This window comes from Brachyistius frenatus, unplaced genomic scaffold (genome assembly GCF_029030835.1).
Source record: "Brachyistius frenatus isolate BFR_SWC_R1_liver_20210118 unplaced genomic scaffold, ASM2903083v1 Contig_4, whole genome shotgun sequence".
NCBI classification, from domain to species: Eukaryota; Metazoa; Chordata; class Actinopteri; family Embiotocidae; genus Brachyistius; species Brachyistius frenatus.
The window spans coordinates 3,045,460-3,060,386 of NW_027210603.1; the positions used below are offsets into that span (position 1 = coordinate 3,045,460).

The 14,927-nt window shown below is 39.6% G+C and overlaps 1 protein-coding gene across 2 annotated transcripts in view; it reads right to left on the reverse strand.

Moving 5' to 3' along the window:
- Positions 1–174: 174 nt before the first annotated feature.
- Positions 175–14,927, reverse strand: part of cpne5b (copine Vb) — a 122,100-nt gene continuing 107,347 nt past the window's right edge. For both annotated transcript variants that reach the window (XM_069710501.1, XM_069710492.1), the window contains 4 exons: positions 13,908–14,010; positions 9,218–9,275; positions 8,406–8,479; positions 175–7,166 (listed from right to left, as the gene is read on the reverse strand). In XM_069710501.1, the coding sequence (XP_069566602.1) occupies positions 6,975–7,166; positions 8,406–8,479; positions 9,218–9,275; positions 13,908–14,010 (427 nt within the window). In that variant the 3' untranslated portion in view covers positions 175–6,974. The remainder of the gene's footprint in view (positions 7,167–8,405; positions 8,480–9,217; positions 9,276–13,907; positions 14,011–14,927) is intronic.

Here is a 14,927-nt window from a genome sequence, read left to right on the forward strand (position 1 = left end):
TCAGGAGGTGCTTTGATGATAATTTGGAGTGTGAGATTCTTAGTGATTGTTGTAAGTTCATTGCTGTTTTTTTTGGTTGTTTTTTTTCTTTTTAAATTATACCTTTTTATTTCAGCCCTTGAATATAAAAATTCAAACTTGACAATGTTTATTAGGATTGTAAGACTGTGTGATGTTGCAGCATAAATGGTGTGTGTGTCCCCCTGTCGGATATATTTGTTAAAGCATTTACCTTAAAGCAGCGGTTCTGGATCTTTTAAGGAGTGTTTTTTTACAAATTCAATATGAAATTGGCTAACAATCGTTTGGTGGCATTAATTAGTCGACCGTGTTGAAGATGTCACATTTCTGCAAGCTTATTCTGATTAATCCACTGGTGTTTGATAAATAGTTTGAACCGTTTCTATTACTGGAGGATTTTATTTCACGTATGTCTTAATGGCTGAAGTCTAGTAGTCGCCATGAGGTTGCCAGGCAACCAGCGCAGACTCCAGAATAGGACTGTGTTCGACTGAGAAATATCCGGGCACATGAAACCACAGTTTTAGTTCTGCATGTGTTTTATTCTTTTATCTAAACAAGATATAAATATTTGTAACTTTTAGTGCCAAATGCCATTTATTTGACTCGAGACAGAGCCGAGCTCAGTGTTTCCTGCTGTGTCCGGTCTTTGTAATGAGCTGATAAAACCAGCCACGGGCTATTGTGCTTCTCTTCTAACTCAGCAAGATATAAGGAATAAGATTATTTTTCCACAAACGTCTAACTATTTCTTTAAACACTCCTATCTGTGACCACCATCTTCCCTGGATGTTACTTACAAACCATATATATTGAAGACCACTTGCAATGTATGTTTTGCAGATACACATTTAGGTTGAATTTATTCCTTTATGCTGCATGTCATTTGTTGGCATTGTGGTTTTCTTTGGTTCTGAAAGTTTGACAGTCTTACTTTTTTTAACTAGAGGTTGTTTTTTTGCAACAATACAAATTGTATTGTGTACAGTCTTTCTGACAGGCGGAAGCATTGCAGCAAAGGGCACAACACGTAACAAAAATAATTTCATATCACAGAAGAGTCTTTTTTTTTTTTATCTAACCATTATTTGAATAACCTTTTGTGATCATTAGTGTCCGCTTATCTGAATTATTTTCTCACCCTGGATGAATATGTTGCAGTAATTTATGCAAACGTACATTCAAAAACTTTTGGAAATTACTTTTTTTCTCTACCTTGTTATATTTCTTCTTGACCCAGAAACTATATACTTACTACAGATCATAAATTCTTCTTGAAAGGTGGACAGCAAAGCACAGTGAAGTACTGAAGTCTTGTGAAAATTGGATGGTTGGATGTTTTATAAATATTTGTTCTGTTGGATGGTTAATGAGCTGACATTTTGCCCAAATTATGCAAAACCTTTCTCCCTGGAAAGACTGAAATTCATCCAAATATAAAAAAGTTTATGCAGGTTTAGTTACTGCAGGCTTTAGAGGCTAAATCACCTCGTAGGAATGTATCATGCAAAAAAGTGAGTGAGCCACAAAGGCTAACTTGTTGCTTGATAAAACTTTTTCTTTTGCATATTTCAGTTGAGACATCAATTGCATTATAACCCCCACGAAGGAGCTTTCGGTTTGTTTGATACTTTATCTGTTTGTCAACTGGATTACAGAAAGACTGCCAGTCAGGTTTTAATGAAACCTAGTGAGAGGTTGTAGCGTGGCCCACGGAAGGATCCACTATATTTTGGAGAGAATGACGGATTGGATCAACACATTTTTGTGACTTGCGAAATGTCACTCATGTAATTCCTGGGTCGTGTGTGTCACGTCTGAGGTAGCAGGAGGCGTATTTTTGTGACTTCTCGTTGCCAATACACTGCTTTGCTGCATCACTGACAACTGAAATCAAAGTATTCTCCAAAAACTTTTATAAAAGTAGTTGTTTTTTAATTAATTTTCATTTAAGGCAATCCAATACAAAGCATTTCACAACCCACCATCTGACTATAACCATGTACAATAAAAAACATTTTTAACAGAAAGTAGGGAATCATGCGAATCAGAAAACTCAAGATACAAACAACAATAATAAACTGTGGGATTAGACAAAAAAAATTCAATAAATAAAAACATGTTAACTGTAACATGCAAATTAGCTACAGTTTTTGTATTCACTGTTGTGACAAGAAATGTTTGAAGTACCAGGCACAAGAGAGAAGAAATAGCATACAGTCCACTGTTACTGCCATGTTTGGCATAGAAATGGATGTAGTCTGATAATGCTGGGTCCATTTTTATATTTTATATTAAATTCATACAGATGTTTGCACTGTGTAACTCTTATTGTATCCCCATAATACATGCTGTTGAATATCCTAGTAATAAATCAGATCATGAAGGATATGGATGACAGGAGCGGTGGCTTATATTATAAACTTCAAAAATAAATAAATACATTTCTTTAATACATTAATATTCAAAAAAAATATATCAAACAGATATGATAAACACTCCTCTTGAAGATAAAATGTTCATGGGATCTATATGCAAACCAGCTGTTATATTTTTGACCGCTATTAACAAATTTTCTCTCTTCCACCCAAGAGCCATACTTATGCACCTGAGCTGCTTCTCAGTGCAGGACTAACTGAGATGGAGTGACTGCCTTTCACATCATTAAGGCCTTTAGTTTGCTACATTAGACATTTAAATTGAACCTTTTCAGCTAAGGTGAATTTGGCCTCTTCCTTGGTTTCGACCCCTTTTACTGTTGTACTCATTTTAGGATTGTTTTCGCGTTTTTTGTACTCTGACCTCCAACGAGGGTAACGTGAAGGCCAAGCTAGGGAGGGATCGACCAAATGCCCTCGCCGAGCTGTGCCTGCATGCTAAAAACTCCACACTGCTGTGATTGGTTGTGTCACTCTCGCAGCTGACACCTAACCCTAATCCTAAACCTCATCTTAACTTTCCCACAACCAATCATGGATGCGCGGCCTGGGTATGCAGGCCCAGCACAGGCGTTTAGTCTCTCCTTTAAACAAGGAAACAAAACCCAGTTCAACAAAATAATTACACTGAGAGAAGTACAATGGCTGCAGTGAGAGTATCAAAGGGGGGGGGAGTAGAAATAGGATTTAAGAAGCAGTCTATGTCTATAAAGACTCAACAAAAGGAAATAAACACAACTAGGAGTCTACAGTCATGCTTGTGACACTGTGAAGCCTTTAGGCACAAAAGGCTCACAATGACACTGATGTGTGTGGCCTATGTTTAGCAGATAGTGCTCCCGATGTTCACCATCTTACTTTAGCTGTTTGCTTGCTAACGTTAGCGAATTAGTACTGAACATGAAACAAGACCCGGTCAAAACCTGGTATATGGCTGGGTCATGATGGGCTATTCATTTGAAATGAGGGCGTTTGGCTAACTAATGGTGTAAATTTATCACTCAGTCAATCAGTCAGTGACAGACATTTATGTTAATGGGGCTGGCCCGCTGTTGCGGTCCAACCAATAAAGCTGAGGCTGATGAGAATGGGAAAATCCAAATACCCACAAATTTGTAGGCAATTGGTCTTAAATTACAGCCTTGGACAAATATGATGTTGGACCTGATAATGATGCCGCAGGAAATGTAAATTTCACGTATGTCTGAAATGTACGATTTAGCAAAAATCTGTCCAAAAGTTGTTAAGATATTTCAGTGTTGAGTGTTGGAATGACCAACATCGCCATTTCTAAAACCCCCAAACTAGCGTAGCTAAAAATGTATTGAACTAAAAGTGGAAAATCAGGCTTCTGCATCCTGTGGGAATACGTCTTTATGTAGCATGTTTATGGATGATTTTAATTTTAGCCTTCCTGTGTGATTTGTATACATTTCGGGTGTCCTCTCCCTTTAAGAAGAAATCTTAAAGTAGAGGGGTTATTGATGTAAATAATGTATAGAAAGCAACATTGTAAGCATAAATACATTGGGATTTGAAAACAGACCCTATAATATTTACTTTGATTTAAAATGTTCTTCTACTTATTATGAGCAATTTAATCCCACTTTCGTTTTCATAAAGCAACACATCTCAGGACTGTCAGTGATCATTGTTGCATCGTTGTGCAAGGAGGCATCTCACATTACAAGCTTTGTTACTGATGCTGTAAAATTAGATTTGCTACGTGGAAGCCAGTGTGTTTTTATTTCTTCACATTAAACTAATGTCACAGATGGTAAGAGGGAACAGAAAGCCAAACTAAAACAAAATTAACTCAAGAGGATTCCTTATTCCGCTGTGGTGTAGACAGATTGTTAATGCGTTTTGCTCTCATGAAAGAAATACTTTTGTACTAAATGTAATGACCATAAAACGCGAGTATCTAGAGAAGAGCCTCAAGTTAAACTGAGGTATCTGCTACTATCTATATTAAATTAAAATCTCTACGGAGGAGTTTATGATGATGGAGTTTATGTGGGTGCTGATGCGTGACCACTGCGGGGCTCACAGATCTCCACTGCCAGTCGAAGGCTCTGCGTTGCAGACGTGGTGTGTTAAGGCCAGTTCAGACCAAAGATTCACAACCAAATTATCTGAAACTTGCAATTACTCGCAATTCCCCAGTCTGCAACCTTCTGAAACCTGCCAGAGCCACTAGACGGGAAGGTGTAACATCTCCATAGCAGCAACTCTCTTCACTTTGGTTTTAACTGAATGAGATTACTGATAATGAGTTAATTGCAACAGCTGCATTTTTTAGTAGGTATGAAAAGTCAAAAACATTCAAGAAAGCGATAGGGTCAAGAATTTAGCGCCTTCCATGAGGGCTTCAATGGAATACTCAGACAGCTTATGCAAGTTTATGCTGTGAACTTGAGACAGGAGATCTCACAGTGTTTCCCCTCCCATTGTCTTGGAACTACCCCCCCAATGAGACCTCCCCTCAACAAAACACTGTTATTTAATACATTTCTATGCAGTGGTTTCATTTCAGCACGGTGTGAGAGTGACTGCAGCTGGCAGTCGGGCTAATTTCACCTCTCTGTTCCCTCCTCTTTTGTCCTCTCTGTGGGTTCTGCGACTGACAGGTCTGACTGTAAGTGAAATCAAACTGCAATATGTTTAAGTTTATTAATTTATTCGTAGACAAACTTGGATCCCTAACTTCAGAAAATCTTGCATCTAACCTGAATCTGGTGAGGATGTTCATGTCTCCTGGCCAGAGCTCTAACAGCTGCATCCCTCATTGTTTAGACTTTGAGAACCATCAGCACCCTCGTCTCCTCTGTCTTGCCAATTCTTGCCATCTTATTCTGGAGCAGTAGCAGTTCCTTTGTGTAAAGGACTTGGGCCAGATAAAACAACTATCCTGCCTTGTGTGCGAACACTGCCAACCTGTGACTTAACAAGCTGAGTCGCAGGTGACACCATCCGCTGGTTGGAGTAAAGCCAGTTCACACTGCTGCAACTTGTTCCTGAAACATCCTAAAACAGTTTTATCTTGTCGTGAATCTTTGCTTTGAACTAGATTTTAGAGAGAGGATCAGTAGGAATAACCTGCCATTGGGCCCAAACATGGCCACCTGGTTGCTTGAATGTTCGTTATGTGTCAGTTAGTCAGTGGAAAAATATCAACTGGTATAAGGTATTATTTTTGACAAAATACCTTCTTTCATTACCACACAACTGCAATTAAAGAAATGACTGGTTAGTGAACCTGTGGGCCTCCAGGACTGTTTCTCTGGTTGCTTATCTAGCCTTGGACAGCGCTATTACATGTTTTTTTGTGTTGCGTGTCCTTTTTCTTTCCCTTTTACATTGTCTGTGTTTTATTTATGTGTATTTCTTACTTATTGTGTTTCAAAATCATTTAACACGTGAATTATAAATAGATTAAAGGGTCAAAAGGTAGAAAGCAATTACAATAAATTAGTTAATGCTCCTCCTGTGCAACATTCTCTTTGACGGAAATGTATCTGTACTGAACAGTAACATTAGATTCCCCTTTAACCAACAATGTTTGATTTATAGCTGCAGGGCAAAAACATTCGATATGCATGAATAAATTGAGTTCCGTTTTCAAAAACAATTAAGAACAGCAGTCAGAAGGATTAAACTGATTAGCCTGGTAGGATCATTGAAATTCTTGCACTTATTACAGACAGTTTATGCTTTTTGTTTGTAATTGCTACATGATAATTGGTGAGCACATTGAAGTGGATAACGTTTAGTTTATTAAAAACACCTCTATCAAATGTCCATGCCTTTCTGAATAACATTTGAGAATAAATACTGGGATATGGGAATGAAATCATCAGCATGCTCTTATAAATATTTACTTGATAAAGATGACAGGAGGTGACATGTCATGGTATGAAAGGCTTGATTAATGTGCAACATAATAAACTATAAACTACACTCTTGTAGTTTTTCCTCTCTCATAAACGTTGCATTATCAGATACGGAGATAATCCCCAAATATAAAAACTTATTCCAGAAGGAAAAAGGTGCCTAAAAAATATCGTTGTATTAGGCCACACCAATGAGTGACTAGCAAGGCTTAGGTCAAAGTTCACATGTCCTGATACATTTAGAGAAACAACCACAGACAGGCACAAGTTTTAACCACAACATGACCTATTTTAAACCAACCTGCTGTCAAATTAGACGTGAAACAGTCACCGCCTAAAAGGCTTTCACCATTTAGTCCTGAAAAGTTTGTAGTCTCTCTTCAAGAGAAACTGACCAAAGGAATTTATCACAGAAGAACAGAAAAACAAAATACTGCTCCAGTAGTCACCGGGAGGGTACGGCACAAATTTCAACACCCGTTTCCTGGTGCGCCATCTCCTATTTGCACCAGGAGGTGGAGAGTTCCCTCTGGACTCTGAGTGGCTGCTGCATGCTGTCAGTCCTCAGTGAAAAGCTTAGAGGGGCAGGGTGTGGGCAGGGGGTAGAGGGGGGGGGGGGGCCTCAGATCTGAGTGTGGTGGTGTGTGAGTCCTGGTGGCGTGTAGGGAGGCGGCGCCGGGTTGGGTTTGATCCCCCGGCTCTTCATGTAAGAGATGAACTGGTCGGGGATCTCTGCTAGCACGTCCTTAGCCAGCCGTGCCATGCTTAGCACGTGATTTCCTGTCCGATCCATATAATCTCTGAAGGGAACGAACTGAGGGAAAGACGTACAAATTATTGCATGCGACAGGAACTCAATTCTCATATGGATAAAAAATAGTTGAATTTTTCTTGACTAAATCTGGTTTTGGCTGTCTAACATAATGCCATTCAGGGGTTTTTAGACTACTGCTGTGATTGAAGAAAAGCTAACAATACTTTTTGACAATGTGCACATGTAGGTTTTGGGAGCAGGGTAGTGTGAGGAATGTAGAAATCTTGGAAGCTCATGTTTAAGCCCCATGTTAGTCAACACTTGCAGGATCCTGCCAGCTTTAGGATGCTCATCCCTCTCTAATCCTGTGCTCTGGCTTCTCTCAGGAGTGAGAGGAAGTCTATGAGCTTCAGTGAAAAGTCATGTTTTCCTGTTAGAGTCGAGAAAGTACTTCAGATTTAGCTCTTATTTGTAGCACATCAAGGTATCCCCCGGGGAATAGCTTTGTCGAAGTGGTCATGCATCTCATCCACTGATCAGGTACAATACAGCCATTGCTGTCAATACTGTGTAAAACATCTGGGATCGGGCAGATGATGATTTAGTTGAAACAGCTGGATAACTGTGTGTATAAAAGACATAAGGTTTCCTAGAGTACCACATAATATTCAACTTTTCCCGTCATTGTATCCATGGGAATTCAGGACAACCACACTGATGTCCTCATCTGCCAGTGATAAGAGATGGTGTTTCATATGTGCCAGCACATATTAAACAACAGTATGACTGTAAGATGCTAAATATAGACTATGGACGTGCTGTTGCCTCTAAATTTGATTGATGCCTGGAAGCCAAAGACCATGTTGCTGCTAACTGTACAATAATTTGTCCCTCAGGGATAACGAAGATGTCCTTGGTCCTTGAAAATGAGAATCACATTTTTCTAGCTTATTTTTTACATAGATATTTGTTGAACTTATTTACCTGATACTGACGGAAATGCGACAAAAAACATGATGGTGCCTGAGCTAGGAGCGGCACATCAACTTTTGGACAACAGAGAGGAAATGCCCAATCTTTGTGCTGTATTTCTCTGATTTTTCTTTGTTCTCATGGAAGTTATTGCCTTTACTGTCGGTTCCTGGTAGCCTGGCTGTGGAAAGTAAGAGCGCTTATTTTGATGCAGCTAATTATCTGGATATGATGGATGTGGACATTTCCGCTCTTGTTTTCCTGTTTCTGGTCTCCCTGTCTGCTGTAAACACAGTCATAGTCTCTTTCATGGTAAAGGGCAGTCACCTGAACAATGTCTCTCTCTGCCAGTTTCCCTCGGGACGAGATCCTGATGTCATCACCATCCAGTTCCACCATCGCTGCAAGATACAAGTTCACACACACACACACACACACACACACACACACACACACACACACACACACACACACACACACACACACACACACACACACACACACACACACACACACACACACACACACACACACACACACACACACACACACACACACAGTGAGGACTCATTAAAGATGTGTTGGCTTAATGACAGAGAAGGATGATACACTCATGTGAAGGTTTAGTAATCACACGTGGTAATAATGCATTTCTTTTGCATTAGTGAAGAAAACAGGATGTTAAGCTCTACAGCTGTAATCTGTCTTTATTGCATGTCTAATCAAGTAATAAGTCCTTTATTATAGACTTTGTGCAAACGAGAATCATCAGCACTAAACACTGCAAACCCAGCAATTAACCTTCGTCTTTTCTTCTACAATTATGCCTGCATCCACCTACACATTCTCTTCTCTGCTGACCTAGATGGGTTTGTACTGTAATTTTCCTCTGGAATTAGTACCAGAGAGGTTATAGCACTGGCTGTAACTGTGAAACACTGAGTTGTTTTAAAATGAAAATGTTAAAAATGTTTTAGTACTTTTTTAATCTGTTTAACTGACTTGATTAGTGTAGATGATGAAATACAAACAAAATTCAGAGTATAACACCACCACATTACATCTTGTGTGTGCCTGCTGTATGAAATTAGTGGGATAAATACATTAATGCTGCAATTTAAAAATTAAAGGTACCCTACCGTCAAACTCAGCCTGACCCACTCCAACAATGATGATGGACATAGGAAGCTTGGCACCCTGGAAAGACATCAAATAAGAACAGGTAATAAAAAAAAACTAAATTTGTAGTTTTGCTTTTATTTAACAGACATCATGCACACGTCCACATTTCTTTCATTGAACAAGAAAGTGCAGCTTGTATTCATCACCGCTGACCTGTACTGCTCATTACTGTGATATTATGACATTATTGCAGTTACGTGGTCACCCACATAGATTACAACCACACTAATGTCCTGTGTCACCATTTCACTAGCTGAATGACCTTCAAGTATGAAACAACCTCATGACAGAAAAAAGGAGGGGGAGTTAGAGACATAAAGTCAGAGGGAGAAGGTGATGTAGTAAGATGCTTCACTTGGTTGTCTTCTTTTCCTTATCACATATATTTTATGTACCTGAATCGAACTTTCTGTCATATGAATGCTCCCCGGCTCTTATCTGGGGATGACACTCGCCCACTGAATCCTTGTTATCAGGCTAGGAGGAGAGATACAACTCACTGACAACACTAACAGCATCTCCAGATATGCTGGGCCAGTTGGTCAGTAATATCGGCACTGACGCTGTTTTGAAAAAACTCCGATCTAACCATAGTTGCTTTCTCACATAAACTCTTTTTTTTCCCACAAAGATATGATGGAATTTATCTCCAAATTCACAGCCTGGATGGATTAGATTTCTGACCTTCAAAAAGAAAAGTGTGTTGACATGAAAATTATGAGAAGCTGGTTGAGGCTAAAGGGAAACATTCGTCCACAGCGAAAGGCAAAGAAAGTGACAAATCTAATGGCACACAACTTGATAAGGTCTTACTTGGTTGCGGTTGGATGACTGCATTTATGAGCCAGGAGAGGAGGGAGAGGGAGGAAGTGCCAACTTCGGTCACCACAGCAACCATCCTCTTTCACCCACCCAGCCACTCCCAAGCCATACCTCAAGTCAGATACCACTGCTGCCAGTCTCCTTAATGTGGTGATTACTGTCTTTGAATAAAGGCAAAACTAATTAAACATTAATAAAAAGAAACAGCAAATGTTACCAATATTTGTGCAACATAAAAGCCTGGGAAATATTTTAATATCATAATTTATTGATATTTGATTAAATTGCAATATGATGATACGGTCCCTATATCTTATTAATGATCAAATTGCTTGTTTATTAAATGCTGTAATTTAACAATCCTCCGTGGGTGTGTGTGTCTGCTACTTAATTGGCAACTGCAACTAGTTTTTGGCCACGTATCGGAGTTGCGTTCACTGCATTTACAAGAGACTTCTCTGTGCGCAGCTAGCAGCTACTGATAGCATGTGAGGCAATTAGGCAACATTGGTAAAGTGTAGCGACTATTAATGACTCTCATGAGGTGTTCAAGGAACATCTATTGCTTGTAGCCACAGAAAACAACCTGGGTTATTCTCCCCCTCTAAACTGCATGAAAAACAAAAGACTTGTACTGTAATGTGTAATAGAAATGTATTTCCTTTCTTTACCTAAAGTTTTTGAGGAAAAAAAACATGTCCTGCATAAATTGATATTCCAAGGAATTGGGGGTGGGCAACAGGCCTTAAAATAATATCAAAATAATATCAGATTTTTTCCCCCGATAATGATATTCTTGACAACACTACTACCTCAGCCGCATCACATCATCAGTGCTCAACACCACTCCTGTTAGTGCCCGTCATCTCTCTCTCTCTCTCTCTCTCTCACACACACACACACACACACACACACACACACACACACACACACACACACACACACACACACACACACGAGAACATCAAATGCCACCAAAAATAACCTGGCAATCCACCATGCCCCACTTTCTCCATCCTCCTGTCACTCTTTCTAGCAGGAATGCTCCAGTCTAACGAAAGAACAAAACAAACTGTCAATCAACATTCATTACACCTACAACTCCCTCTGTGTGTATGTGCTTAATGTCCTGCATGTGCATGCTTTGATTGGTGTGCGGTCTTGTGGTCAGACATTTGAGTTTGTGTTTGGGGGAATTGCCTGTCCTGTCCACACTCAGTGGTCTCCTGAGTTACGAGACCATCTTTCATTGGCTGCATTAGAGGTTTAAAAATCAAATACTTCCTTTGTCTTATATATTTTCCAGCCAAATTTAGATACCCTGATATCCAGCAGTCAACTTTTATAACTGTCTGTTAATGCTGACAGACAATTGTAGTGCTATTTGTTGACGTAGAGAAATGCACACGTTTCTAACCATTGCAAATGTTTCACAATAAAAGCCCTGTTAAGGAATGAAGAGTTTCTGTCAACTGAAAAGCTACAAGGACTTTTAATCTGAAACAGATACAGGAAGTGTTGAGTTTGTATACACGTGTAATGCAGTGAGTTTAACAGGGCAAACAGTAGTGGATCAAAACGAGGCTTAGAGTTGATGTTGTCAATCAATCAATACACCCTCAAAGTAAACTTGGACCATTCCATTTGTTTTTATTGTCTCTCTTGTGTGACGTGCGCTTCAGAGATTTTTGGCTCTTCGAGCACTTATAAAATGTGAATGAATTGGAGGTATGCAGTTGATAAAGACCTACACTGCCTTGTTTTTTCCTTTCATTTTCTAGCTGACTACAACTGATAAAATCTGCCAGCAACAGTCGTCCTTTGCTGCTAGAAATAATTATGGAGGCTGGAAATGAGAAGCAATCAACGACCTATCTGTCTAAAAATTATTCAGAACATTGAGTGATCAATCTGCCTCTGTTATTATTGCAAACTGCATATAACTAATGCCAGAACAAACAGTTCTACAGGGCATAGTGAACAGTTGATTAATGTATAATATGCTTAACTCCATTACATGCAAAGTAGAATGCGGGACACTGATGACTTGCACAACAACTATTACCACTGGAGTTTGGACCCTGGAGGAATCAAGCAGAGAGCAATGGACCATATAGATGGTACATGGTGTGCTATAGAGACCCTGCAGTCACTGGTGCTGCTTCTGATTAAGCCCACTGCAGCAACAACCCAGATCCTGTCTGTAAAATGAAATGGATTACTGATGCACGAACGACACCAATATCTACATAAATGTAGTTCTCTTTCAAGGTTTCTTCTTCTCTTGTTCTCTGCACTTTGAACTTGGTTTCACATCAGCAGGTTTCCCATTACCTCTCACACCACAAGTCCTGCAACCAATACAAAGTGAATGGAAGTAAAATGGTTTGGAAATGAAATGCTTTTGTCAGTCCCTGCACTGACAAAGAACTGAAGCACAAAGCTCTGACAGATAACAAGCAGAAGATGAGAAAGGAAACAAATCAAATGCAGCAGAAGATTCTGTTACGGACTGAATGTGGTGACAGAAATACAGAGGGAGCAGTGGAACACAACGAGATTCAGATCTTCGAGTTGGAAAAAGATGGAGAGAGACAGAAAAAGTCTTTGTTTTTCATTTCTGAGCAAGGGAGAGGAATAAAATGAGGCCGCAGAGGGACCCAGGCTGTGAGTGGAGGAGAGGATTTCTGAGTGATTGACAGGTGGATTTCTATAGTGACTAATAGCCCCCTCTGTTTCGCTGCATGGACACTCACAAACTGTCCTGCCACATGTCCACACACTGATCAAACACCTGCATAAGCAGAATCACTCTCCAGATGTTCATGCAGAGTTATTTCCACTCAGGCTCTCGTCTCTCTCTGTTAGTTAGGTCTTCCTTGAAGATACAGCATGAATAAGTGTAAGAAAGACTTGTATATCCTCAGCACTGTGTCCTCCCTCGCCAAGGATCCGTGGAGAGTTAAAAGGGGAGCAGTGGAAGCGGCAAGCATCAGTAGACCAGAAGAGTGGAGGCAGTGAGATAGAGCAGCAGGCAAGATCTTAAAAGGAAGGTGTGGCTGTTCTAATGTTTTGACTAACAGTCGCAAATTCCCTTTAAATCCAGTCTGCTGGGTGTTCTGAGCCTGCGGCGGGCTGAGGAGGAGGAGGAGGAGGAAGAGGAGGAGGAGAAAAGAGGAAGAGACCAAAGGAAAGGAAAAGGAAGGCACGTGCTATTTATGGCTGTGATAAATAGGAGAACACATTTGGGGAGAGCTCTGAGGAATAAATCACAATTTATTAAGGAAGGAAGTCTTTTCAAATGCCGTATTTATGAATTGTGCTCTGATAGGAATTGATTAGTCTGTATATTGGTCTTGATAGTTCTCTGTGCAATCTAAAAGGTTTTTACCAAGCAATTACAGCACAAAAATGTCAGGTACCTAAATCCATCATTTCAGTCCTTTTGCTGCACATATTGCAGAACAACTGCTACTGTCTCATGGCTCCTGCTGTGAATGGACTGGAGTGACAACCACGAAAAACATCTGGGCTACATATTATTGACTGAGGGAATGCTAGAGCTAATCAGAGATGCAGTTAGTTATTTTTTATTAGGGCTAAAAAGAGTGAATGAATAATTAAGTTTGTTAACACAGTGAATAAACAGCAATTTAAAATAATGAATTACCCCTTTACCCACCATTCACTAAACACTACCTCTTCACTTACCTCGGTCATCTACTTTTCTCAGTTTTCCATCACTGTAACTTGAATTCTGCAAACTATCCACACAGTGCATCACCCCGCCCCCCACCCACCCACCCGTCCTCTTTCCATTCTTACATTTACAATGGCCTCTTTGGTCTGGGCCATGTCTGAAATGACACCGTCTGTGATGATGAGGAGCACAAAGTACTGAGAGCCATCCTGCACTGCAGCTGCATATCTGCATACACAGATACAGACAAACATTAGAAGCTGCCGTGTTATCTTTTTAATACAAATCTGACCTGAGGATTTATTCATGGTTTTATCTAAACATTGATGTGGAAAATAAATTCACGACGGTACACGACTTATAATGCAGTCTCATCGCATGCAAATTCAATAAAAATATTCTTTGTTATTGCTGTAATTCAGATAACACTCAATAAAATGCCTCGAGTACACACCGATGAATCAAACCAAACAATCAGGTTTTAAACAAAGCTGTCGTACAGTGTTTGATTCACAGATTAATCTCTTTGTTAAAATATTTTCCGATAGGAGTTCACCTTTTCAAATGCTAAATACTAGCTGGTTTTGTGTTGTTACAGCAATGGCTCATTGCAACAGTTTTAATAAAGTGTGACTCAGAGTGACATTTTTAATAACAATAGAGCATCGGCTTAATCAGATGGAGAACTGTTTGAATATGGCTCTACAGATGAGACGATGAGCGAAACGATGACAGTGAGCGGTAAAAGTTTAGCAGGTTGTGTCACAGTTTTTATAGTTTTGTATGTATGGTTAACTGTGAGCGACATGTCAGTACATTTAAACAACTACAAGCCCATTTGTTATTGAATCCATTAGCTACATTCTTTAGAAAGCTGGAAGCCAATCAGAATTTCTATTGAAGCACATCACAGCCTGTTTAATGTGTCTTGAAGGGCAGATATTGTTAGAGTGAGAAATGCACTGGCAAAGAAATATAATCCGAATGAGGCCAGTTGTAAGAATTTTAATTATTTTTAATGTGATAACTGGAACGTTGTGAAGATCAGTGATGATCACAGTCTTTATACAAACATTGCCGTTTCACAAAAACTGATTTGAAACTGGTTGATGATGAACAGATCATTTACACCTCGTCTGTAGGTC